A 26,551-nucleotide genomic window follows, 5' to 3' on the forward strand; every position below is an offset into this window, starting at 1 on the left:
AGAAACTACAAGAAGCAGACAAAATGCATCCGAGCTTATGCGTCAGCACAATTCCCTGGCTCCTCTTTTCTTCCAGTGTGCATCTGAGATGGTCAGCATCCGAGGTGGCTCCCAACGACCCCCACCTCCTGCAGTTCACACTCTTCTGTAGTTTCCTCTTTCATTGCACTGTGGCTGGTCTTTGTGGCCAACAGAAAATGGCAAAAGTGACATCATTGCTCTTCTCTTTTTAATTTTAATTTTATTTTTCAACTACAGTTTACATTTGATATTATTTTGTATTAGTTTCAGATGTACAGCGTAGTGGTTAGACAATCATATACTTACCATAGCACTTCTAAGGTTAGGTTATAATCCTGAGTGCTCTCTCACGTACACTCTCTCTCTTTCAGATGACTTGCTTTGGGGAAAGTCATGACTTGAGCAGACCCATAGGGAGGCCCACATGGCAGGAACTGAAGCCTCCTGCCGACAGCAGTGTGAGTTAACTTGGAAGAGGATTCTCCCAGCCCCAGTCAAGACTTCAGAGACTACAATCCTGGCCAACAGTTTGAGCCCATGAAAGGTCCTGAGCCAGAATTACTGAGCTAGATCATTCCTAAATTTCCAACTGTCAGTGTATTTGTGAGACAGTAAGTGCTTGTTTTAAGCTACAAAGTTTTGGGGTATTTGAAGGCAATAGATGATTAATGCAGTGCCTCTCCTCTGTGCTTCAAGAGTTCTGTTCCTCCTCTGTCTTGCACTTACCACACCATGTTGTAATTACCTGTTTACATGTCTGCCTCTTCCTCAGACTGTGAGCTTAATGGAGATCTTGTTTTATTGTCTTTGCAACCTCATCACCTGGCCCATGGAAAATGGCCAAAAACTTTGTTAGGTAGAATAACTTGCATTTGTGTAGCACGTTAGAAGTGGCAAAGCAATGGAGCATTCATTCTCTCATAGCCTTCATGAGAACACTAGGATACAACTACTAACATCATTCTCATCTAGCAGGTAAAAAAATTGAAGCTCAGTGACTCACTTAAATATCTCACAGCTAGTAATTCATAAAATCAGTACTCAAATCCAAGTCATCCATTTCCTAGTCTATGCTCCTTCCAAATTGCTCTTCATTTAGCTTGGATGGTGGGAGGGTAGGACAGGGATGAGAGGAAAATTAATCTGGAGAATGGGGTGCTGTCCAATGATGGTGGAGTTCCATAGAAGGGGAGTTTCAAAGGCGTGGCTTGTTTATAAAAAGGCCGGGTCTCTGTGGGCCTTCTGTGCAACCCACATTCATTATTTCGTTTAATACACACACACACACACACACACAACCCTAAGCTAGGAAATCAATTATTTTTGTTCTCACTTTACAGGTAAGAAAACTAAGTCAAGATCTCTACTATGAGATTACATGGAGAGTTAGCAACAGGGGAGTGGGAGGGGGAGAAGGTACAGAGAATAAGTAGCAAAGACGGTGGGGAGAAAATAGACAGGGGGAGGGCAAGAATAGTGTGGGAAATGTAGAAGCTAAAGAACTTATGACACATGGACATGAACTAAAGGGGGAGAATGTGGGCAGGAGATGATGTGCAGGATAGAGGGGAATGAAGGGGGGAAAGGGGACAACTGTAATGGCATAATCAATAAAATGCATTATAAAGAAAAAAGTCTCTTCTATGTTAAGTGATGGAGCTGGGACTGAAGCAAATGTATTCAAACTCCTAGTTCAAGGCTCTTTTAAAAACTCAGACCACTTCTTTTTTCCAGAACCAGACAGTAGGGTTTTGAGAGCAGATAGAATTCCTGATTCCAGCAAGGGCCCACACAGCAAGATGTCACAGTCTTAGACAATGAGCAGCCATGACTAATGCAAGGATTCTATCTGTGTGGTTATGTCTCACCTCACCGTCATGCTGAGTTCTAGTCACTAATTCTAGGGCCCAAGGTCAAAGGTTTCATAACACTCCTTTTAGCAATAAAAGCAAATATGCTGTTGTAATTACAATCGGTTTCAGTTTGCACATCCTTAAAATGGGAAAAATAATTACATTGATGGTTAAATGTGATGATGTATGTAAACCGGCTGGCACAGAATAGGTGTTCACAAGCATGTAAATACTCTTCTCTCCTTTGCTCTCCCTTCTATTCCTATGAGGCATTTTCAGGACAGGAGCACACATCCTTTTGTGAGTCTTTCTTCTCCCCATAAGCTGAAGGCTTAGTAGTGGCAGTGGAAAGCGGAGGGAAAAGAGGAAATTTCTGAGAGCTCTGTGCAGTCTCCAGCCTGAAGGGAGCTCACAGTGGGATTTCTGCTTCATGTCAGCTGCACAGTGGGGCAGGAAGACCTCCATCCTCAGAGGGCAGGTATCATGCAGAGGAGAAGAAGCCCCAGCTGTTCTGTGGGTCCTAACGAAATGTGGCTCGGGGCTGTCTGACGCCTGGCCGCCCTGATAAAGTTTGGATAAACTTGGCCTGTTCACTTCCATGCAACAGACCTTTCCCCTTGAGAGCTCAGTGACCAGAAAAACATCCCAGAGGCCAATGATTTCTCATTCTCCAGGGATCTGGGCAGCAGACAGTTTCTGGGCTGAACATCAGGGACAAACCAATGAACTGTAAGGACCTTTGCACTGAGGGCTTCATCTGATCCCAGGAAATGAATTGCCAGTTCTGTGTGCTAGAAGACAGCTCCCTGCCAGTAAGAGGATCTGGGCTTTGTCTCTGTGTGCACCAGCATGTAGATGTGGCTGTCTGGCCTTTCATGGATGGCTGTGGAGATGGCTGGCCCCAGCTGTAAGAGTGAGCCTTACTCGTGTGGTCCTATCCAATGCAGTTCATAACAATTAAATAGCCAAGTGAGAACCTACCAGGTCAAGCCTTTGAGGAAGCAACTGATGTTGGGGAAAGGTCATGGGCTTTGAAGTTTGAGAGACTTTGGTTTAAATCCTAGCTCCACCACCTACTAACGATGACTTGGGAAAGATTCTTACCCTCTTTGGGCTTCAGTTTATTTATATGTAAAGTAATAGTAAGAGTTGTACCTGCTTTGCAGGGCTGAGATAAAAATTAAATAAATTTACTGTGTATAAAGGGTGTAGAACAATGCATGCTGCCTAATCAGGGCTCAGAAACCAATTTTCATTATCAGGTTCCATGGGGAGATGGAGAAGAGGTGAATAACAGACACAGTTAGGGAGATAGAACATGTAAAATTCAATATAATTCCTTCGATTTTTTTTCAACCGGCACATATTAGAGAACCTCCTACATGCTAGCAACTAGAGGGAAGATAGAAGAATAATGACCCCTGACCTAGAGGAACTCAGAGTTTTGCAACTGAGATTGATGAGTAAGCAAATAATTTCTACCAGGATTATAAGTGGTCTGAGATAAACAAGTTAAAATTCTATGGAAGCAGGGTGGAAGAAGTACTTACATTCTCTGAAGGAGTTAGAAGAGGCCTTGCTGAGGAAGCAACCTGGGGCTCCATTGGATGAGACTTAAAAGATGAACAAACAGAGGCTTAGCAGGTAAAACAGGGGTGGAAGGTCACTGCTGATGTCAGAGACAGTCTGTGGAAAAAAACCACGGAGACATGAAAGAGCTTTGTTAGGGGAATTGGCACTATGGAATAACTGGATATGAGATATGATAAAGGGCCATCAGTCTTGAGAGATACTAAAAACTCCTTGCTTGTTTGCTAAGGAGTTGGGGATTCATTCTGCAGGCAACAAAGGGGTTTTAAAACAAAAATAAGATGATTAATTTGTTTTCAGGAAAGGTAACTGGGTCGAGTATGGAATGCAAAGAAGAAAGAGTGGAAGCCAGGAGACTGGAAGCATGTAGAGATAAGAAGCTCATCTGGGTTACATAATCAGGAAGTTGGTGGTAATCAGAAAGAGAGGCTAGACCTGCTGGCTCCTGGTTTAAGGTTTTTGATTAGATTGCTCCTCCTTTCACATCTTGGAAACCTTCCTACTAAGCGAAACGTGACCTAAAATTACACCGCTCATGTGATCAGGAAAATAAAGCACACAAAATTGCAACCAGGTTTGAATTGGATTGAGGCACTTGTTGTTTATCTGTGCTCTACCACAGCATTAAGTATTTTTCTGAGCATCCACTCTGTGAAGTCTATTTCTAAGGAGAATGCAAGTCCTTACTGATTTGGGCCGATCATTCATCCATTTGTTCAATCAATCCACCATCCATCCACCCACAGAAATGCATTGGCAGTTGCTACATTCTTGTCTGGCTAAGTCCTGAAGATATAGAGAGAAAAGGCAACCTATACTGTCAGAGAGCTCACAGCCTCTTAGAGCAGGAGACAGAAAAACAGACAGGGACAACCCAATATGATGAGTGCTAATCCAATGAGAAGTCTGAGCTGTCACAGAAGAAAGGGACACTTGGTCAAGACTTGAAGGGGGAAGAAGAAGGTACAAAGGTACTCTAAGTAGAAGGAAGAGCTTATGCTGGTCAGGTTACATTGCAATGATGAGACTGATTAGAATTTGAGAAAACAAACATCTTCCTAGTCCTGAAGCCAAATACTTACTGTGCCTATTTTTATCTACATAAATCACATGAATCCAGATATAATTTATGGCTTCTCTCTGGTATCTCAGTATACAAGACTAAACCAGTTTCCACTTTCCCTAAAACTATCAAATAGGCAAAGTTTGCTCAACATTTTCTGACCTCCTCTTTCAGCACCTGCCTCAAGGTACCTGGACCTCTGCTGGCCTCAGTGCCCTAAGTTGTTCCTCCAACATACAAAAGCCAACTCAGCCCCTCCTGGGCACTGGCCCAGGTTCCCAGTCTCTGTTCATTCTCCCTCACTTCCCTATCAAGTCACAACAAATATCTACATATTTGTTCAAGTCTTGTGCATCAAATTCTGTCAGGTTTTTAGAGGGCTTTACATTGTTCCTAACTATATTACTTTGTTTAGAACTACGGACCAGCTTAGAGCATTACCCTGTCAGAGGTGTCTGCACTCAACATTCTTTTCCTCATCTTACTTGTCCTCTGTGAGGTGCATAACTTCATCATTTCTCCACTCGTGGTTTTCAGTGACATCCCGTTGTGTGGAGTCACCTCTCTACCTCTCTGGCAGCCCCATAGGTAAAGCTGAGTTTTAACTATCTCCCTATTTTGGTCTTCTCTCTAGACAAAAGCTTTGTATCCTACTCAGTTTTTCTCTCCCTAGTCCCTTCACATACTGGCAATAATAAACATCTGATGGATGAATTAATTACTAAAGGAATGGACTGAAGTCTCTGGAACAAACTTCTGCCAATAGAGTGACACTCTAGTGGCAGGAATGGCAGGTGTTTGGAGAACCAATGTTTGAGAGCTTCAGCATAGGCCTCTGCCATAGGCCAGCGCCTACTTTGCCTGTGTCTAAGTTTTGTTGAGAGAAGAGAAATGCCGCGCTTGGGACAAGAAGAAGTCAGTATCTTACACCTTAATTTTTCTGAGCCCCGTCTGGCCTAATTTCTCCAGGCCCATTTCTGAGGGCCTGTGCTACTTTGTGTGGTTCTTATTCATAAACTAGGATCTATTAATGACACACCAAGAGCTGATATTATACTTGACCTCAATTACGTTTTAACATTAATGCTGTGCAATTTCACAGAAGAGAAGAACTAAATTGAAGTTAATGCTCACTAAAAAGAAAATGAGTAGTCCCTGGTTTATTATTTTTAAAAATCCTGGCTTTCAGTCTAAATTTTTCTTGCTTTCTTTTTTTAAATTTTTTTGTATTAAGATCCAAAAATACTAAAAAGTCTGACTGACTAGCCATGTAAAACATATGCTGAGAGTCCTCAGCCAAAGACAAATATGAGAAAAGTCAAACAGTGTATAGAAAACAAATCAATGAATCACAGTGTTGGGTAAACTGCTGTTTGGCACAGACCCATGAACACAGACCAAGAAGTGTCTCTGCAAAGATGTGAGAAATATCTGTGGAAAATATCTCCAAAAACTGATCTGCATTTGCCCTGAAATCTTGTCTATATCTGACCTTTGTTCTGCAGGAATAATCCATAGTGGGTTTTTTTTAGTACATATTTGTTCATCGACTTGTCCATGGATCCTGGGTGAGGCTGGTCCCTGCAGGGTGAACTACACCCTACAGTGGCCTTGGTCATCGTTGTCATGCACGGCCAGCTGGAGCCAGGCTGACCCACAGCATGGGAAGCAAAGGTGATGGACTCTGGCTGCTTGGAGATATGGCACAGGGCCAGGATTAGGATTTGGGGCCTTGGGTCAAATAGCTGTACACCACATGTAACATTCTTTTAAAAGCCCAGTCCTTAGCATGCAACAGCCTATAGACTGTTTAGTCTAATATCCAACTTGACATTTAATTACCACAGCTTCTTTAGTTTTTGAAATTCCTTTTTTACTATTAAAAGCATCTTGTGAATATTAGGGATGAAAAAAGAGGAAGGGCTTAAGCTTAAGTGCCCCAAAATCTGTCCGATAACTACTTCTGTGTGCTAAGTTCTAGGTTCAATGGGAGCTACAAAAAAAAAAAAGAAAGAAAAGAATAGGCACAAATCCTCCTACTCTCAAAGAATGTAGAGTCTAAGAAGCAACATAAGACAGAGGTATTATATCTGTAAAGTTAGATAGAAGGAGCAAAGTAAAATGATAGCCAGCATTTATTAAATACTGTGAGTAAGGCACTATTTCAAATGCTATACATTTATTTCATTTACCCCTAACAAAAGCCATATCGGTACTACAAGTAGCTCCATTTTAAAGATGAGGAAGCTGAGGCATGGAGAAGTTTATAACTTGCCCAATATCACCAGTAAGGTACCAATAGGGATTTGAACTCAGGTGGTACAACTGCAGATTCTGTACGCTTAGCCACTGTGCTATTCTGCCTGCCAGGGACTTTCTGAGAGATGCATTTCAAAAGTGTTCTGGGAGCTCGCTGAGGGAGATATTCCCAGCACCCAAGGAGAAAGATTACTGGCAACTTGTGGAGAGGTGACATTTGCATTAAGCCTTGAAGGATGGAGAGGATTTGCACATACAAGTACTGATGGTGAGAAGATCAGTTCAGAGAAAAAGAGAGAAGTGTTTCCAAGTTGAAAACAGCATTAGTAAAACATGAAGCAGTAAACACAAAGGATCTAAGGAAACAGTCAAGATTGGTCTGGTTGCAGGGGTGTCCGACCCACAGCCCATAGGCCACATACAGCCCAACACAAAAGAGTAAATTTGCTTAAAACCTTTTTTCTTGCTCATCCGTTTTTGTTAGTGTTTGTGTATTTAATGTGTGGCCCAAGACAACTCCTCTTCTTCCAGTGTGTCCCAGAGATGTCAAAAGGTTGGACACCCCTGGTAGAGTGTACGAAAGCAAAGTAGTGAGGGCTGGGAGGGGTAAGCAGGAGCTAGACCTGAACGATTTGCTCATAAATCTGATCCTTGCTAATTCCCAGGTTAAACTCACTAACTTATCACCAAAATACACTCTCAGAGAGAAACTTTGACAATACAAAGGAACAGAAGAGAGAGTTTTTTTTTTTTAAGTCAATTTCCCCCAAGGACCTGCAAGTGCATGGGGACTTAATTCTGGTTCCAGTTTTCTGCTTGTCACGTGTGACTAATGTTCCAGATGTTGCAGGTCAGCAATACCCTGTCAAATCATCAGGTAAATAAGTGCAAACATCACATGAGATGGTAGTCAGATTGTTGGCAAGAATCCTTGATAATCGTGTAGCATTCCTGAGCTTCTCCAGAAATAATTGGGGTTTGAATTACTCTTACAGCTATGCAAGTAATATATAATTAGGGTGTAAAGTAAATCTATGTAATTATTTTAGAATTGGTAGGGTCTTTAGAAACCAAGTAGTCTATTATTTTGCAGAGGAAGCAAAAAAAAAATAGCTAAAAAGGTTAAGTGTAGTTATTTGAAGTCATCCAGCAAGTCAATAGTGAAAACATGCTTTGAACACAACATTTTTGGAAAATAAAACAAATGCTTTTATTGCACATTATAAAATCTGCTTATAGATGTATTCAGTGTTCTGCTCTTCCATCATTCTTTCATGAATCTTTAAATTTTGGTTAAAACACAATAGCCAAAGGGGAGACTTTAAAAGAAAATTGAACACAATTTTTTTAGACTTTTATTTATTTATTTTTAGGCAGAGAGGAAGGGAGAGAGAAAGAGGGAGAGAAACACTAATGTGTGGTTGCCTCTCATGTGTTCCCCACCAGGCACCTGACCTACAACCCATGTATGTGCCCTGAGTGAAAATCAAACCAGCGACCTTTGGTTCACAGGCCAGCACTCAATTCACTGAGCCACACCAGCCAGGGCTGAACACAATTTTTTATGTTCACTTAGAAAATGAGCTTTTAAAAAATACGCCATGCTGCAGAATAATTCGTTAGAGTTATTAAAATTAACAACAGCTGACACTGCTTGAGCGCAGTGGTGAGCGCTATGCTGAGCACTTAAAAATGCTTTATCTCAGATGTTAGGACAAGGACCCTCACAATGGTACCCTTATCCCCACTTTATGGTGGAGGAAACTTAAAGACATTTGATAACTTGCTCAAGGTTACACAGCTAGTGAATAGCAGTCTGGACTCACACCCAGGACCACCTGACACCAAATTCCACATTATTAACTATTACAGTACATGATCTTCATAGTGAGTAGTGAGTGAAACTTAACTTTTTACCAGCAAATATCAATTATCCAGCCAAACTGTAGAAGTAAGTCTTAATTTTCAAGAATTTCTACCCTTACTGAAAGCCTCTAGGTAGGTAACGCTTCTAACAGTGTTCCTGTGTGTCATAACCAACCATCCTTGCTGCACTTTTTCAAAATCTACTTAAATTTTTTAATTTTTAATTAAATTTATTGAGGTGACCTTGGTTAATAGGGTTATATAGGTTCCCAAAGCACATTCCTATGATGCATGATCTGTACATCACACTGTGTGCTATACGCCACCCAAAGTCAAATCATCTTCCATCACCATGTATTTGACTCCCTTAACTGTTTACTATCCCCCCGCCCTCTTCCATCTGTCTGTCTCCAAGTTTCAGTTTTATATCCCACATATGAATGAAATCATATGGTTCTTAGCTTTTTCTAGCTGACTGATTTCTCTTAACATAATATTTTCAAGGTCCATCCATGTGGTTGCAAATGGTAGCAGTCCATCTTTTCTTATGGCTAAGTCGTATTCCACAGTATATGTACTATGTCTTCTTTATGCGGTCCTCTATTGAAGGACTTTGTTGCACTTTGCTGGGAAAACAGACAGTCTTAGTTTATCACAAAGTCAAAATTTCAGTGACTGTTAATGACCAGTAGCAGCCACGGGCCTGCCTGGTGCTTGGCCATTAGACAGCTGCCCTGCCACGAGTGAAGCCTGCGTGGTTTGCCTGGGACCTGGGCGGGAGTCCAGGTCATGAGCTTCAGCGAGCCTAAGGCCCAGCCTTCTGCTCTGCCCAGTTTCACCTGTGGTTCCACTGACCATAGACCTCATTGGCAGCATTAAAGAAAATGCCTTTGGGTCTCTCGCTTCCTCCGTGTCCTCACTGTCACCAGCCTTCTTTACATCTCCATCAGTCATTTCTTGCCAAGACTACTCTAAAACCCCCACAGCCTTATGCATCTAACCTGACGCCTTCCTATCCATCCTCCCTCTGCTACCAGAATGACCTCTCTAAACTGATCCTGTCAGCCCTGGCCAGGTGGCTCCCTGGCCAGGTGGCTCAGTGGGTTGGAGCATCATCCCATACACCAAAATATTATGGGTTTGACTCCCAGACAGGGCACATACCTAGGTTGTGGGTTTTATCCACAGTCTGGGAGCATATGGGAGGCAACCAATCGATGTTTCCCTCCCTCTCTCCCTTTTTTTCTCTCTAAATTCAATAAACATATCCTTGGGTGAGGATTAAGAAAAAGCCTGATTATGTCAATCCTCTACTCTGAACTCTTTGTTGGCTTCATGTTGCTGACACAATAGAATTCACAGTTTGGCCTTTCCTTACCTTCTGGGGTTCAACAAATATTTGGTGAACTAGTGAATGCTCTCCTGTTTAGACATCTTTTTATCAAATATTTCCCCCACTTGCTCTTCAATGATTGGATTAATGAATGTCTACAACATGTTGAATTTTAACAATCACTATTTTTTTTACATGGTAATGAACATAGTTATGGACATAGAATCTAGAGACTTGAGTTTAGGTGCTGTTCTGGCCCTTTGTCTCTCTGTGGCTTTGGGAAAGTCATTTCTCTCTTTTGGGCCTCAGTTTCTCCATCTGTGTAAAAGAAGGTAGATTTAAACTATTGCTAAGGCTCTCACAGGCCATGTCTATGCTGGTTCCTGATCCTAGATTCCCCTTGAGGAAAAACCAAGAATGTTAACCTCTAGCCAGCCAAAGAGGTGCGTCCCAAAGCTAAGTCCTGTGCTAAGCAGATTGGAGACATCCTTGCTTTACCCACCTCACCACTTCAGCACTGTCTCCTGGAATCTCATGACCAGCCCTGCACTGAATCACTGCACTGGTATTTTCATCTTCAGTGTAATAGACCCTAGAACTGAGACAATGGAGCTCTTAGAGCCTTCAGCTATGATCTCATCGACTGATCAAGATTTTTCTTGGCTCAGCTCTGCAAAAGCCCCTACTTCAGGAAGTGCTGGTATTGACTCAGCATGCTCTAGGTCTAGAATTGGAACAGGAACTTGCATGGACCAGCGGGGACCTTGTAGGCTCCAGTAGTAGACAGAAAAAAAGCCAAACAACCCAGGAGAAGCCATCCTGAGGGCAAAGAGACTTCTGAAGGTGGAAGGCAGCGGGGCTGATATGAGAGGAAGAACTCCTTTCTTGAGAATCGTCTGTACACCAGGCACTTTCAGTCTGGGCTACAACTTCACAAGGCAGGAATTATCCTATTTCCCAAACTCAGAGAGATTAACTAACTTTTCCGAAGTAATCACATGACTACCTAGTAGCCGTGGAGTTTAAACTTTGGTCTCTAAACACCTGCATTCTTTCCTTCACGCACCAAGAGAAGCACCTGGGAGAGATTTAGGAAGTCTTGAGAGTAAAGCCAGATGCATAGGAAATAGTCACTGGATGCTTGTTTCAAGGAATCGGACTAAATACTAACAGAATAATACTGAATCCAAAATCACCAACACTAACCATAAGAAAAACTAGAATGACATTCAGGATCCTAAATAGCTTGAGGTCATAAATAAATGTTGTCTTTGGGGGTGCATGAAATGATGTTAATTCCTTGAACAGGCATGTGACTAATATGTGGGGTGTGGCATCAGGCATCTTATCCACACAGCTGTCTGGGCAGCTAATCTGTGGCTCAAGTCTCTAGCTGCTGTCTGCCCAGAGGCATGCTGAGCTCTAATCTCTGGTCTTCCAGTTAGCTTGACATTTTTGCTGAGTCTCGCTCACTCACTCCCAGCCTCAATTGTTCTGTGCCAATGCAGACTTCTTTTACAGTTGGCCTACTTAGAAACACAGGATGTTAGTGTTGGAAGGGAGCTACCTTAGGAGTTACCTAGTATAACCCCTTCATGTTACAAATGAGAACATGGGCCCCAGACAAGTTTTGGTGGTGTCTGAACGCAGGTGGGTTTGGGTGTGAGGCACTATGTATGAGTGAGACCTTGTCAGGAGGAGGAGGAGGAGGAGGAGGAGGAGGAGGAGGAAGCTGGGGTCAAGCCGTACTGGAGCTGGCAATACTAACTCCCCTGCAGGATTACACAGGTTGTGGTGAGCTCAGGGAACAGACCCAGCCTCCGGGGAGACTGGGTTGGGATAGGGAGGCAGAGTTTCAGGACGCCAGCCAAGCAGTCTGGAGTTCAGGGAAGGGCTTCTGTCCCCACAGGAAAATGCAGGGCTGGGCAGGGGAATTGGACTGAAGGTCAGCTGCGAGGACTAAGCCAATATACCCAAGCAGGCAATGGGGTGTAAAGAGAAAAGTCATAACTTAGAGTCTATCGGCATGTGCAGAGTTCACCAGAGACACAATAAAGTCCAGACTAGTGGCAGTATTCTCCACCCCCAAGGTGGGTTGTGGTTGATGCACTCCTCACCCTTTTTTGAAAGGCTCCAGCCTGTAGCTGGAGGGAGCAAGTGACCCTAGATCATAGCTGGGGAGCCAGGGAAGACATCACTGAAATATTCTATCCATTCTGCCTCCCAAGTGTCTCCTGAATGCTCCTTCCCTCCCTTTCTGTTGTCATCGTCCTGAACCCCGGTCACCACCCACACAAATTATTGCAACAGATTTTTGGTTCATCTCCTTTTCTCTCACTCTGCCTGCAATAATGCATTCTTCTCACTATCACCAGAGAGATTTTTATGATACGTGAGGGTGTCACTTGCTTTCTATAAATGTTGGATGCTTTACCATTCATTGCCTAGCAGCTTTTCTCAATGGGGCTTCCATGGGAGAATCAAGCTCTACAGAAAATTATTTGAGTGACTATTTTGTCAGTTCTTTCAAGGATGAAACATACCTGGCACCGCTCTAGGTATACAGAAGAGAAATTGATTTGCATATGAATGCCTGAAGTCAACAGGGCTTAAAACCGCATGTCTAAGCCCAGCATACTAGGTCCCACACATCCTTAGCCCCGACTTTCCTCTAGTCTCACCTTCTGCCCTTCCTACCATACATCTCATGCCCTTGCCACACCAAACCCTTCCCATTTCTTCATCATGCTTTTTTAAAATTTATCTTTTGTTTTCTCTATCACCATTTACTCCTTATAACCTCTTCCACTTCTATCCATCCCCCTTCCCCTGCAATCACCACACTGTTGTCCATGTCTGTGGTTTATTTTCATTTACTAATTTTTTTTTTAGAGAAAGGGAGGAAGGGAGGGAGAGAGAAAAAAACATCAATTTGTTGTTCCACTTATTTATGCATTGATTCTCACATGTGCCCTGACTGGGGATCAAACCTGTAACCTTGGCTTATCTGGATGAGGCTCTAACCAACTGAGCTACCTGACCAGGGCCCATCATGCTATTTTTTTCATGTCTTAGCATTCTTCCTTCTACCTGGCCTCCTCACTGATCTTGTATCCTCAGTCGTCCCTGAAGGTCTTGCTCAGATGTTACCTCCTCTTTGAAGTGGTACCTCCACAACATGTGAAGGTTGATTAAATTGTTCCTTCCTCTCTGTACCCATATTATTTGTGTGTGTGTGTGTGTGTGTGTACGAGCCACTGTATCACTCAGAATTGGAGGTTTACTTATATGTGTGATCTATACAATTTTGAGCACAGCAAGCAATATCCCCTCCCTGTCTCATGACCTAAATAGATGTTTCTCAAACTGAATGGTCCAAAACTCCCTGAATAATCAAAAAACAATGCCAATTCTGGAACACAGGACTCTAGACATTCCATCCATCATTATTTAGGTTTCTACATGACTGCAACTAGATCAAACATTAAATATGTCAGTGTCAGATACACAGGTATGCATGGTGATAGTGTGTGCTGGAAGAAACCGTCTTGAATTATTACAGACAAAATGAGGGGGTAAGAGCTGATAGGGCCACAGGGAAGGGAGACTGGAGCTAGAAAGATGTTTGGTAAGGTGTTGGAGCAGACTCCTTCAGGAGTTTGCATAGAACCAACTTTATAATTTTTTCTAGGAAACAAGAAAAAAATAAGGAGAAATATTTGGTAGTAGGCTTAAGTGAAGGACACATACATCAAGAACTGAAGTCTGAAATGACTCACTGAAGCTGAAATTTGGTTTAAAAAAAAGAACTTACATTTGCATCGTGCAGAACATCATCATTTACATGATCTCATCTAATTCTTAGAATAACCATGTGGCAGGGGTTGGGTTGGGGCTGGGACAGAAGTGGAGTGGTGTGAGTGAGTATGCGTGTGTGCACACTGTCATTGCAGTTGTTTCTTTACAGAGGAGGCGACTAGGGCTCAGAGAGGAGAAACGATATGTCAAACACACACTGTCCTGACACTGAACTAAAAGGCAGGCCTGCCTGCCTCAGGTCCAGAGCCACATTCACTCTATTTCAGAACAGGAGGCAGCGCCTCTGCTCTGAAAGCTGAAGGCCTTTATAAAGTCAAATAGGATGACATGTAGAGGTCGTTCTGAGTCATGACTCAGAGGGACTCTCCACAAACTCAAGACTTTTCTAGACGGTTGTAAAAATGAAGATAGAAAACCATTAGTCAGCCAACTTGCAGGGAGTAGCTGATACAGAGCAATTCTCCGCTTGAATTGGGCAAAAGTGTGACGTGACTAAAGAATCTGGGGCAGGACAGAAGAGCAGAGAATTTCTTTTTTTTTAAATTTGCCTGCGGCTCTGGGGGCTCTATAGGACAGCGAATGAGTCCTCGGCTGCTGCACTGTTTGGTCTGCTTAGAATGAAGAAAAAGTGTCGGGAAGGTGGAGAGGAAGAGCGGGGACCACAAGAGGTCACTCAGCTGGTCCTCTCCCTCTTAGATTTATCCATGAAACTTGGAAACTATGGGACTTTAGAATAAAAATCCACTGGCCAAAAAGAAAAACAAACAAACAAACAAACAAACAAACACACCACTCTGCATATGATTCCTTCTGATTCCTTCCATGTAGCATCTTTGGTACGCATTTCCTGTCACCTGGGGGCACAGAGTTGGTTTAAATAACTTCGTATTCCACTGTCTAGTGCTCTGAATATATACAACAAATTTCAGAAAATGACAGTAACTATTTCAGGTTTATCAAAAACATCTTTTAAATAATTCCACAGAGCAGATTTCTTGATTTCTTTTCCCTCTTCTTCAAAAGTTACCTAGATAGGTTTTTTTTTAATCCTCACTCATTTATTTATACTAATATTTATCGGACCCACGGTGGGCTAGGTGATGCTACATGTTAGGCCCTATGCTAGTACCCAAAAGTAAACCAGAGCCAGCCCACCCTCACAGAGGTGAGAGTTTAAGGTGACATGGACATGGAAAGAGACCATAGAGACTAATTCAACTACCTCACTTTAACAATGAGAAAAAGAAGGCCCAGAGAAGGGTAGCATCTCACTGAAAGTCACACTGTGAGTCCTTGGAAAAGCCAGATAAAGAAAATAGTTCTACTTTTCAATTAAGATTCTGATCTGAATTTATCCAGGAGACCAAAAAAAGCATTATCTTCCTTCCCTCCTTTCCCACCTCAGTAAATCTCTTTCTTGGCTTCTTGATTACTAGAGAAAGTAAATGTTTTCCTACCCTGTCTTTTCTGGAACTAAGCATGCTCTGTTAGTAATAACCAGTTTCCTCATTCTCTGGAACTCTGTCTTCTCTATCCTTTGTAAACCTCCCATCTCCACAGAGCCTCTCAGTCTTATAACCGCAGCCCTGGAACCAGAAAAACATGCTGCCCGTTTGATTTTTTTCCACAGGAAGCAGAATGTTAACTCTCTGTCAGAAAACACCATGAAGTTCAATTTCACTGTTGTCTAAAAGATTTACGCTGTAATAAATACTGATAGTATTTGTGTCAGTTAGTGTTCTGCAGAGGAACAAAACCAATAGGAGAGAGAGTGGTGGGGGAGAGAATGTGGGGAGTTGGCTCATGCAGTTACGCAGGCTGGCGAGTCCAAAGTCTTCAGCGCAGGCCAGCAGGCCGGAGACCCGGTGTGGAGCCAATGTTGCAGTTCATCTGCTGATGGCGTCCTCTCTTGCTAGGGGATGGTCTGCCTTTTGTTTATTCAAGCATTTGACTGATCGGAGGAGGCTCGTACATGTTCTGGAGGGCAATCCGCTTTATTCAAAGTCCACTGATTTAAATGCCAATCTCATCCGGAAATGCCCTCACAGAAATATCCAAGAATAACATTGGAACGAATATCTTGGTGCCATGGGCCCAGCCAAGTTGACACAAAATTAACCATTAAGATACCATAAGCTGAATTTTTTTGCAACCCCAAGAGTCATACCAGATTTCTGAGGTAGCCACATGGATGGATCTAGGTGCTGTGGGAACCATGGAGATACTGGAGATCAGCATCAGGGAAGAAGGAAGGAAGCCTGGCCGAGGGGGAAAAACCACCAGGAGGACAGCAACGGTACCACTGGAAAAGACCATAAGAAGAGGGTTTTCTCTCGGCAAACTTAGAGACTCCCTAGCCCTAATGCTTTTTCTACTGTTCTGTTTCATAGATAGAAAGGGGGAAAATTTAAAGACCGAAGACCAGACAGGTGAGACATTGCATTGCTCTTCCTTGGGATATGCTTGTGGACCAGATTTCAAACAACCAAACCTTTGGGGCTGAGATATTTCCCCTCGTGACTCCTCTGTGTGGGGGACAGAGGCAACTGGCTTCGTGCTACGGGGACTAAAGCCTGTGGCTGTAGAAGATCTGCGGAGGTTCTGACCCTCTGGGAAGCAGCAGCAACCTTAGAGCGCCAAACACACCCCACGAAGGGCTTCAGAAGGGAGGGTTTTTAAAAAATTAATCCTCACCCAAGGATATGTTCACTGATTTTTAGAGAGAGAGGAAGGAAGACAGAGACAGAGTGAAAGAGCCAGAGAAACATAGATGTGAGAGAGAAACATCAATCAGTTGCTTCCCACGGGGGCCCTGACTGGGGATCGAACCCACAACCTTTTGGTGTATAGGATGACACTCCAACAAACTAAGGCATACAGCTTGGGCCAAAAGGGAAGTGCTTACATACATTCAGCAAACATCTCTTGTGCTAGGCACTGTTCTACAAGCTGGAAATGCAGCAATGGACAAAACCCACACAAATCCCTGCTGTCCCGGAGTTTACATTCCACCGAGGGAGGCAGACAATGCGCAATATAATGACATGAAAGTCAGCATATAGTATGCTAATGACAAATGCTAAAAAGGAAACTAAAGCAGGGAAGGGGACTAGGAAATGCTGGGAAATGGATGTTGCCATTTCAAATAAGTTGGCCTTGGAAGTCCTCACTGAGAAGGTGACATTTGAGTGAAGACCAGAAGAGAGGATGAGAAATGCAGACTCATGGGGGAAGGGCATTCCAGGCAGAAGACCATTTTTGTGGGTTGAATTCTGTCCCCCAGAAGACGTATTGAACTCTTAATTCCTGGTGCCTGTGCAATATGCATGTCCTTATTTGAAAATAGGGACTGATAAGAGGACACAGACACAAAGATATATAAGGGAGACTGCCACGTGAGGACAGACAGAGATGGGAGTGAGGCAGCTGCACACTGGGACCGCCAAAGATTGACAGCCACCATCAGAAGCCTGGGAAGGAAAGGCAGGCTTCTTATGGGATTCAGAGGGAGCATGGTCCTTCTGACACCTTGATTTTTGAACTTTTGGCCTCTGGAACTGAGAGAAGATAAATTTTGTTGTTTTAATCTATCCACTTTATGGTACTTGGTTATAGCAGCCCTAGGAAAAGTGTATTTGTACATTCCTCCCATCAGCCCCGCTCTCCCACGGGCTCTCTGAAATGACCAATCTCTTTCACACATCTGTGCATCAGTACCTGCTGCCCTCCTTGCCTGGGTATACTTCCTCTTCCCCACATTTATCTCCTAATAATGCCTGCCTATCTGTCAAGCTCCACCTAGGGTTGCTTCTTCTAGGAAGCATTCCCTATTCTCCCTTCTTCCTCTTCTGTCCACATCACGCAAAATCACACCCTAACACACACACACTTGTGACTTGCAAGGAGGGCACCTAATGGAGGTGTGCTTCTCGTTCTCACTGCGTATCATTAGAACTGTAATTATTTGCTTTCTTACCTGCCTTTTTTACTAGACTGTAAACATCTCTGTGGCAGGGGCTGTATCTTTTATTTCTACATTCCTGGCCTACCCTAGTCCTCATCTAAAAAAAAATTAAAATTATTTTTTAAAGTAAGTCGATGAAAACAAACCTTTGAAGCAGGGGTATCATCTCTATTTCTTCAGTTGAGGAAACAGGCTCAAAAACTTGTGACTTCATTTAAGGTCATGCAATTAATACAGAGCAGAGGAGGAGCTCAAAACTGATCTTTAAGCTTCAAAGTTGGACATTTCTTCTGTAGCTTCACAGCCATCGCAATTTCTGAGCTAGAGATGCCCAAATTCCTCAAAAGTAAGATGAGAATCAAGCGTACTCATTTTCAAGGACAGTTGTGGGGGGTGAACTGAGATCAGCTTTGGCATCACTCAGGTGCTGTGACCGCTGGTTTGAAGCAGTTCTCTGCAGTGCTGGTGAGGATGAGGGTGCCTCTCTGTCCTTCCCTTTTGGCCCTAAAAGGTTTCATCCATTGGCCAAGGAGGAGATCACAAAAAGGAGTTGTCTTCCAGGACAGAAGAGGCCCACGGATTGTGCCAAGAATCTTAGAATCATATTGGCGTGAGCAGAGAGTAGATACAAAGTTCATCTTGATCTGAGGCCCTTTCAAAGCCTGACTCCATGCTGTGACCAAGAACCTGGCCCCTGGAATTGAAAAAGGTTTGTTTTTTTTTTTTCCTTTTAAATAGGTTTTTTAATCCTACCAGAATGATTTGAAAAGCAGCCCTCCTGGCACTAGGGATACTTGCCTCTGCCATTCTGAAGGGAAATGATCTACCCAGATGTGGGCCTGACCAGGCTCCCTTCTCTATCAAGATCAAGACCTAGGTAGAGCTCAGAAGGGTCGAAGACAGCACATCCATTAACCAGCCATTTTCACATACTGTTCATGCACAGCATTTGGAATTGTGTGCAACACAACAGGTTGAATAACACTGGTGGAGCAACACTGTGTCCTTTCAGGATAATAAACATGATGGGGAATTTGCTACAGGCTGAAACAGTTTAATAAATGGGGCTGATCCAGATGTGAAAATGCTATGTGGCTTGGAATAGACACTGAATTATGTGAAGTATGAATTTATCCCCTTCCTGAAATTCCTGGTATACAATTTATTAGTCTCTTCTTACTAATTAAGTATGGTGTTCTATATCCAACCTTGGACTTCTAGGTAAATTCTGACCATTCGTTCATTACACAACCATATATTGAGTACCTGCCAAATGCCAGGCCATGTGAAGAGTATACAGGATCTAGGTTCTGATTCTGAATGAGGGAGAGGAGATCATTTTATAAAAATTCAGAGGGCTTCTCCATTTAAATGTCTTTGTGGGGGAGTGAGAATGTCTCCCCTATCTGCATGTGGAGAAAATAATTTCACGTAGAATGGTTTAGTTCTGCTGTTCACTGGACTCATCACTTCCTCCGGGCGTAGTTCAGAATTGGGAAGGATAGAGCAGCAGAACACGTTGTTATGGAAACTCAACATTAACACACCTTGGCTCCTTTGTGTCACCCCTAAATCACCTTTATAACTAGTATACAGTTTCAGAACATGGAAGCTTCTTTTAATTTCCGCACTGCCAGTCATAAAGCATTTTGCAAGGCACATAGAGAAAGGAAGGGTCCTTTGTGTTTGAAGCTATAAATGCTGTTTCCTAAACCACGAGTATGGAATCGGGGTCCAGACAACCTTATCTTATTCTTTTGTGGAAGATTTCACTTTCAAATCCCTTTGGCATGTTATCTCACTTTTTATTGCCACATTTTTTAAACTCGTGGTTAAGCAATCCAAAAGGGCAGAAACGAATGAATTTACAAACACTTAGTTATGCCTGAAAGTAATCATGTAGGGTGGGAACAAATATCCCTATTGTTTGAATGGAAGCATTAAGGTTCAGAGGGTTTCCATCATGTGACTGAGGTCACATGGTTAGAAATGGCAGGTTAAAGAATGGAACCAGGCCTTTAGATTACAAATTTGGTGTCATCCTGTTATACCTCCACTGATCCCCAGTCTTTTCAAGCCTTTGCTATTTTACAAAACTATAAAGCTTTTCTTGAAAGCTTTGCTTTTTAAGAAAACAGCTTAAAAACAGATGATATTGATCTTAAAAGAAAAAAGAAGAGTTACAAGGCATTAAACCTAATGCAGGGCCCTTCTAAGCTTGGGGCCTTGTATGATCCAAAAAACCCATGAAGTTGGCCCTGGAATTAGAGTTAATGTATATAAAATACTTTGTACAGAATAGATATTCATTAAATTGTGGCTATAATAATTGTACTAGTTTTCAATTGCTGCTAAAAAAAATATTACAAACTCAGTGGCTTCAAACAACACAAATTTATCTCTCAGTGCTATAGGTTAAAAGTCTTGTGGGGTTAGTATCAAAGTGTCAGTAGGCCTCCATTCCTTCTGGAGGCCAGTTTCTAGGAGCAGCCTGCATTCTTTGGCTCATGGCCCCTTCCTTCATCTTCGAGGGCAGCAATGTAGTATGTTCCCAACTCTCTTGCTTCCTAACTCATGCTGCCTTTGACACATTTCCTTCTCTGACTCTGACCCATTTCCCGTTTGAAGTAACTTGTGATTATATTGGTCCCACCCAAATAATTCAGACAACCGCTCTAGCACAAGATGCTTAATCACATCTGCAAAGTCCTTTTTGCCATGTAAGGTAGCATATTCTGTAATGTTTCAAGAATTAGGACTTGCACGTCTTTGGAGAATCATACTTTAAGCTACTACAATAAAAATGTGATGACGGTGATCATGAAGGTGACAACAGTGTTCACCCTTTTTGATCCTTCCGCAATTTCAGGATAAAGTCCAAACTCTTTTGCAAGTCATGGCTGGCCTATTGTGATCTGACCTATGCCTACATTTCTAGCTTCAGCTCTTCTACTGCCCCACATTCACAGAACATTCCAGCAATTCTTCTGCTGCAACCTGCTTTCACTTGCTGACGACCCTCTTCACTACTGTTGCTACTGCACGGAACATGCTCTCTCATTTCCCCTCTTCGACATCCTTCCTCCCTCTCAATTCTCTTTTTTAAAGTATAGTTGTCATATAAGATGATATTAGTCATATTAATTTCAAGTGCACAATATAGTGATTTGACATTTTTATATCTTACTATGTGATCACCCCACTAATTCTAGTAATGTTTTTTAGCACTAAACCCAAGTTTTCTTCTTGCAGAACCATTAATCCACCACTTACCTGAGATCTTGAGTAAGTTATTTCTCTTCTGTAAGTCTCAGTTTTCATACCTAAAGAATGAAGTAATAAAATATTACATACGTTATTGTAAGAATCAAACGGCAGACTGCCTGGCAGATGTTGAGTGCTCACACATAAATCATCTATATTTATCATTATAAATACTTCTTGACCATTCCCTCTAATATGATATAAGAACTTCCTTCTTTGTCCCCTTTAGCAAGCAGTGCACAGAAGGTAGAAGCCTTTACTGAAATTGTCTGTTCATTCTGCTGTACTGACCATTCTCTAAGATCAGGACCTAATCATTCATGTCCATGTCCCTAATGCCCTAGCACAGGGTTTGTACCTGTAGGTTAGCATTTATTGAGGTTAAATAGGAAAATAACTCTTAGGAGGACACATGCTAATTCTATTCTCAGAATATTTCTGTAACACATTCTTTCCATTCTGATCTTCCTGCAGTACCAGTCTAAAAATATTCCATCTGCTTATTTAAATAAAAGTGCATCATTAACAAAACTGACCCTGTTGTGCCAAATTTCTTCTTGTCTTTCTTTGCTCTAGCCACTTCCTCCTTTTTTCTTTCTACTTCCTCCTCGTAAAAAGTCATCACTTTCTGTGTCATGATCCCATCTTTTTATTATTTCTTAAGAGTGACTGTCTTTTTCCCAAAATCTGAGTTGCTGCAAGCGTTGCAGAAAGCTGCATCATGTTGCCCATAACAGGGGAAGTCCCACCCTTCCCTTTGCACCTTGTACTGCAGCCTTTAGATCACCAGGATATCTGGACCTTGACCACAGAGTCAGCATGTGCTCCTTGTCCCCTGCAGGTTACAGCCAAGCTAAAGCCAGACTGAGAGCTAGAGCATCCCTGTCACACACTCAGAAACTATTATTAAACGTGAAGTCACTTGAGCCTGTGTGCTCCTTGAGCGCAGATTTGAGGAGGCCATGGGGCTATCGAAGGCATTCATGAAGCCATCCACTTGGCAGGCATCACAGAGATCCCAAACCCACCCTTTCACTTGGAGAAGAGACGCTGCACAGCTTAATGGAAAGAGTGCTAACTTTAGAGTCACGACTTGGCTCTGAGCCCAGTTCCTTCATTTACCTGGCTGGCTGCTCTTTTGGCAAGCCACCAATACTTGTAAGCCTCTCTATCCTCAACTTTAGGGTAACATTAGACCTGGTTCACTTATCTTACAGGGTAGATATAAATCTTTTTTTTAAGATTTTATTTATTTATCTTTAGAGGGAAAGGGTAGGAGAGAGGGAGAGAAACATCAATGTATGGTTGCCTTTCGTGCGTCCCCTGCTGGGAATTGGCCTGCAGGGAACTGGCCTGCAACCCAGGAATGTGCCCTGACCGGGAATTGAACCGCGATTGTCTGGTTCGCAGGCCCGTGCTCAATCCACTGAGCTACATCAGCCAGGGCGATATAAATCTTTTTAAAGAATGGAAAAATACTGGTACTTATTGGGCACTAACTATGCACCAAGCACTGGTAGGTGCATTTTCCCCTATTTTATACACGAGAAAACCAAGGTTCAGAGAGTTGTCACATAGTTATTCTGCTAATACACTGGGAGCCAGGATTCAAACACAGAGCTGTCTGATTAAAAAATCTCTGTGTGTTTGTTGTTGCTTTTCATTTAATTAAACCAGACCAATACTCATGAATTATGCATGTGAAAACGTTTGGAAATAAAAAGTAAAGTTTTGCACCACACAGGAAATACTATTTGATAGGTGAAGAAACTGAGGCCCAGAGCAGTGCAGTAACTTCCCTTAGAAGCTACTGGCGTATTTTGAATCCAGCAAGTACTCAGAGGGCTGGCGTGTGTGCAGGTCACTCAGGAGTTAGGGTGTGGCTGCATCCAGGCGAAAGAGGAAAATCCAACGTGGCGGGGGCATGTGTTTAAAACTGTTTTCACATATCTCCCACTTTGTGCTGACACAATCTCAGTGAACTGTTTGGGTCACAAGCGTTTCCACATTCCTTGTTGTGGACACAGGAGGCCCTCTGGGACTTGGCCCCGGCATAAATCCCCAGTCTCACTGTTGCCAGGCCTCCACCACCTACCACCAAACTTCCTCTTCTGTCATAATGAACTACTTGCAGTTCCTGGAACACACCCAGTGGGTTGTGCCTCAATGCTCTGGTCCCTTTGCCTGGATGGCACTTCCCCTTCTGAGAACTAGTGATCACCTATACTCCTTCATGAGGACTGCTTAAATGTTGTTTCCTGAATGAAGTCTCACCTAGAGCTAGCCTCCCCCCATCTCTCCTCACTTTAGCTAGAACCAACCATGCTCTCCTTTGGGCCTCTAATATCTGCTCTACATAGTTTTGTACCAATTTTACTTTTTTTATTGTACCAATTTATGCAATAAAAATGTCCATTGCAGTGCACTCTCCCTCCTGGGACCACGCCCATGCCTTTCTTCCCTCTTGGGAGTGCATCTCCTGAACACTTCAGGGTCCATGCGAGATTGTAACCTGGGGAGCAGCGGGCAGCAGTGGCTCGTCTGGGGCTGATCCCCTGAACTTCTCCCCAAGGCCCCCTTTTCTCTGACTTCTCAGTGAGCCAAAGCAGCTCTGCCTAGGCTCTCCTGTTGCTTTTTGTATCCCAAGTCCTACCTCGTTTCACTGCCACCAGCTTTCATAAATGTACTCTCAAAGTAAAAAAATGTTTATTGCAATAAAATTGTTTATTTACATGTCTTTGTTCAACTGATAACATGTTAAAATTAAAACTACCGCATTTCTCATTTTATTTTTAGTCTTTAGCCTGTAGTATGGTGAGCATTTGGTAGCAGAGCCTGGTACCTTGCTCACCCACCAGCTACTCCCAACTTGCTTATCTTTTGCCTGCCTCTTCTGTAAAGTCTGGAAAAAAGTAAATTCTTTCTCCAGTCTCCATTACAGTTATTAGGGACTGTGTGGGAGAAAAATGGTATGGTTGTATAAATATATATATGTGTATATATTTATATGTATATTTATATTTACATACAAACATAGATTCATGCAGGGGATTCAGCACAAACAATGCCCCTTTTTTGTGAGTTGATAGTCTATACCAAATGATTTATTACAAAATCACAAGCATGTAATTCTGTAACATAACAATATCATACTCAAGCACACCATATAGCATTTTAGGTGAAATGTTCAAATTGCTGTCCATCTCATGTGAGACATTCACATACCCCACCAACTACACTCAATGGCGTTACTTTGGCCGGATCCATTATACGTAGGAACGTAAATGCATAGAAAAATGTCTTGAAGAAAGACAGAAAACGTTAACAGTGATTACTTTTGGGATATGATATTGAGGCACGGAGAACATTGACTTCTTATACTTTGTAAATTTGTGCATTGTTTGAACAGTTGGAGTGTATTACTTTTATTATGTAGAAAATAGAAAATAAAACCTCACCAAAGAAGATATCCAAGTGGCAAGTAAGCATATGAAAAGACAATCCACCTTATATGTCACAAGGAAATTGTAAATTAAAACTACAGTGAGCCCTGGCTGCTGTGGCTCAGTGGACTGAGCACTGGCCTCTGAACCAGTCAGGGCACATACTTGGGTTGTGGGCCAGGTCCCAGGTTGGGTGAGTATGAAGGGCAACTGATCGATGTTTCTCTCACACATTGCTGTTTCTCTCCCTCTGTTTCTTCCTCCCTTCCCCTCTCTCTAAAAATAAATAAATAAAATAAAATAAATCTTTTTTTAAAAAGTGAGAGAATTTCCATCCTGCAACCCTGGCCCAGTTGGTCCATAACCTCACAGAGAAGGCTGCAGTGCTGGTAAATGCTGCTGTGACTTACTCAAAACCTGCACTGGCCACGTTTTGGCACTATGCTAAGGTTGAGCTGATTCCTCCAACTTCTGCTGTGATCCCAACAGCTACTCAGAGCTTGAAAAAAATAGTTGATAGTGCTCAAACTAGTAGCTTCAAACAGCTCACCTTTAATGAAGCTCTGCTGAATGGTTTGGTGGCCACTGAGGTGTGGGTGTGGTTTTACGTGGGCAAGATCATAGGCAAATGTAGCATCATTGGCTATAATGTTTGAAGATCGATCTTTAATATCTATTTCTTTTTGGTTTATTACTCGAATGTTCTTGGACAATGAGTGATCAGAAAGGTATTTGAATTTAAAAAAAAGATATATTTTAAAAAAACAGTGAAATACCATTACCTACTAGAATGGCAAAGATCCAAAACACTGACAACACGAAATTCTGGCAAGAATGTGAAGTAACAAGAAGGCTCGTCCATTGCTGGTGGGAATGCAAAGTGCTACAGTCACTTGGGAAGGCAATTTGGTGATTTCTTACAAAAATAAACAAGCTCTTACCATAGGAACCAGCAATCACAATCATTGGTGTTTACCCAAATGAATTGAAAATTCATTCTACATAAAAACCTGCACAATGATGTTTAAAACAGCTTTATTCATAATGGCAAAACTTGGAAGCAATGAAGACCTGTCTCAGTAAGTAAAAAGATAAACTGTGGCACACTCAGACAATGGCATATTATTTGGTGCTAAAAAGAAATGCACCCTCAAGCCATGAAATGACATGGAAGAAACTTAAATGCATAGGTGAAAAGGCTATATACTGTGTGATCTCAAATATGACATTCTGCAAAAGACAAAATTATAGAGACTTTAAAAAGATCACTGGTTGCCAGGGGTGAGTGGGGAGAAAAGAATGAATAGGCAGATCACAGAGGATTTTAGGTGGTGAAACTATAATTGTGAACACATGTCACATGTATTTGTCAAAACTCACAGAATGTATAACACCAAGAATGAATCCTAATATAAACTATGGACTTGGGTGATAATGATATATCAACATAAGCTTACGAACTCTTATAAATGTACCACTCTGGTGCAGAATGTGAGTAGCAGGAGAGGCCATGTGGTAGGTGAGAGGAACTCTCTGTACTTTCCACTCAATTTTTCTGTAAATCTAAAACTGCTCAAAAAAGTAAAATCTATTTTTAAAAAATAGAGGTTAAAACAAATGACACCAATTTGAGACTTAGCTCAACATATTTATTCAATTTTTATTATGCCCAACACAATGGCCTGGGTACTATGAAGGTACAGTGGTAATTAAAACATAGTTCCTGGTCTAAAAAACAAACAAACCATAGTTTGTGTTCTCAAAGAGCTTAAATATAACATGGTGAAGATATAAAACTATACCATACTGTAAAATAGAATTGCTAAAGAGCTACGAAAAGACACAAAGAACTGGTTATGAGACTTCAGAGAAAGGAACGATTTGCTCTGTTCTGATAAGTGGATGTTAGAATACTTAACCGAAGCAAGAACATGTCAGTTAGGCCTCCAAATGTAAATAAGATTCTGTAGGTCAGATATGGTGCAGCAGGAGAACAGGAAGAGCACCCTAGGCAGAGGAAACAGCATAGGCAAGACATGGAGGCATGAAAGTGTATACTGATGTGAGAAATGGTGG

At 42.2% G+C, this 26,551-nt stretch overlaps 1 protein-coding gene and 1 long non-coding RNA gene across 2 annotated transcripts; one reads left to right on the plus strand and one right to left on the minus strand.

Moving 5' to 3' along the window:
* Positions 1-21,710, minus strand: LOC119065555 (uncharacterized). Its single transcript, XR_008392572.1, has 5 exons — positions 21,569-21,710; positions 21,042-21,091; positions 17,915-18,462; positions 3,425-3,560; positions 1-179 (listed from the first exon to the last, which is right to left on the minus strand). It is a non-coding gene; the product is annotated as an uncharacterized LOC119065555 (long non-coding RNA).
* Positions 21,711-24,274: 2,564 nt separating this feature from the next.
* On the plus strand, positions 24,275-25,131 carry LOC119065544 (ATP synthase subunit g, mitochondrial-like). Its single transcript, XM_053670735.1, has 2 exons — positions 24,275-24,304; positions 24,802-25,131. Exons 1-2 carry the CDS (start codon positions 24,275-24,277, stop codon positions 25,129-25,131), a joined length of 360 nt encoding a protein of 119 aa, XP_053526710.1.
* Positions 25,132-26,551: the final 1,420 nt, after the last annotated feature.

This window comes from Artibeus jamaicensis, unplaced genomic scaffold, assembly GCF_021234435.1.
Source record: "Artibeus jamaicensis isolate MK-2021 breed Jamaican fruit bat unplaced genomic scaffold, CSHL_Jam_final contig_64, whole genome shotgun sequence".
NCBI classification, from domain to species: domain Eukaryota; kingdom Metazoa; phylum Chordata; class Mammalia; order Chiroptera; family Phyllostomidae; genus Artibeus; species Artibeus jamaicensis.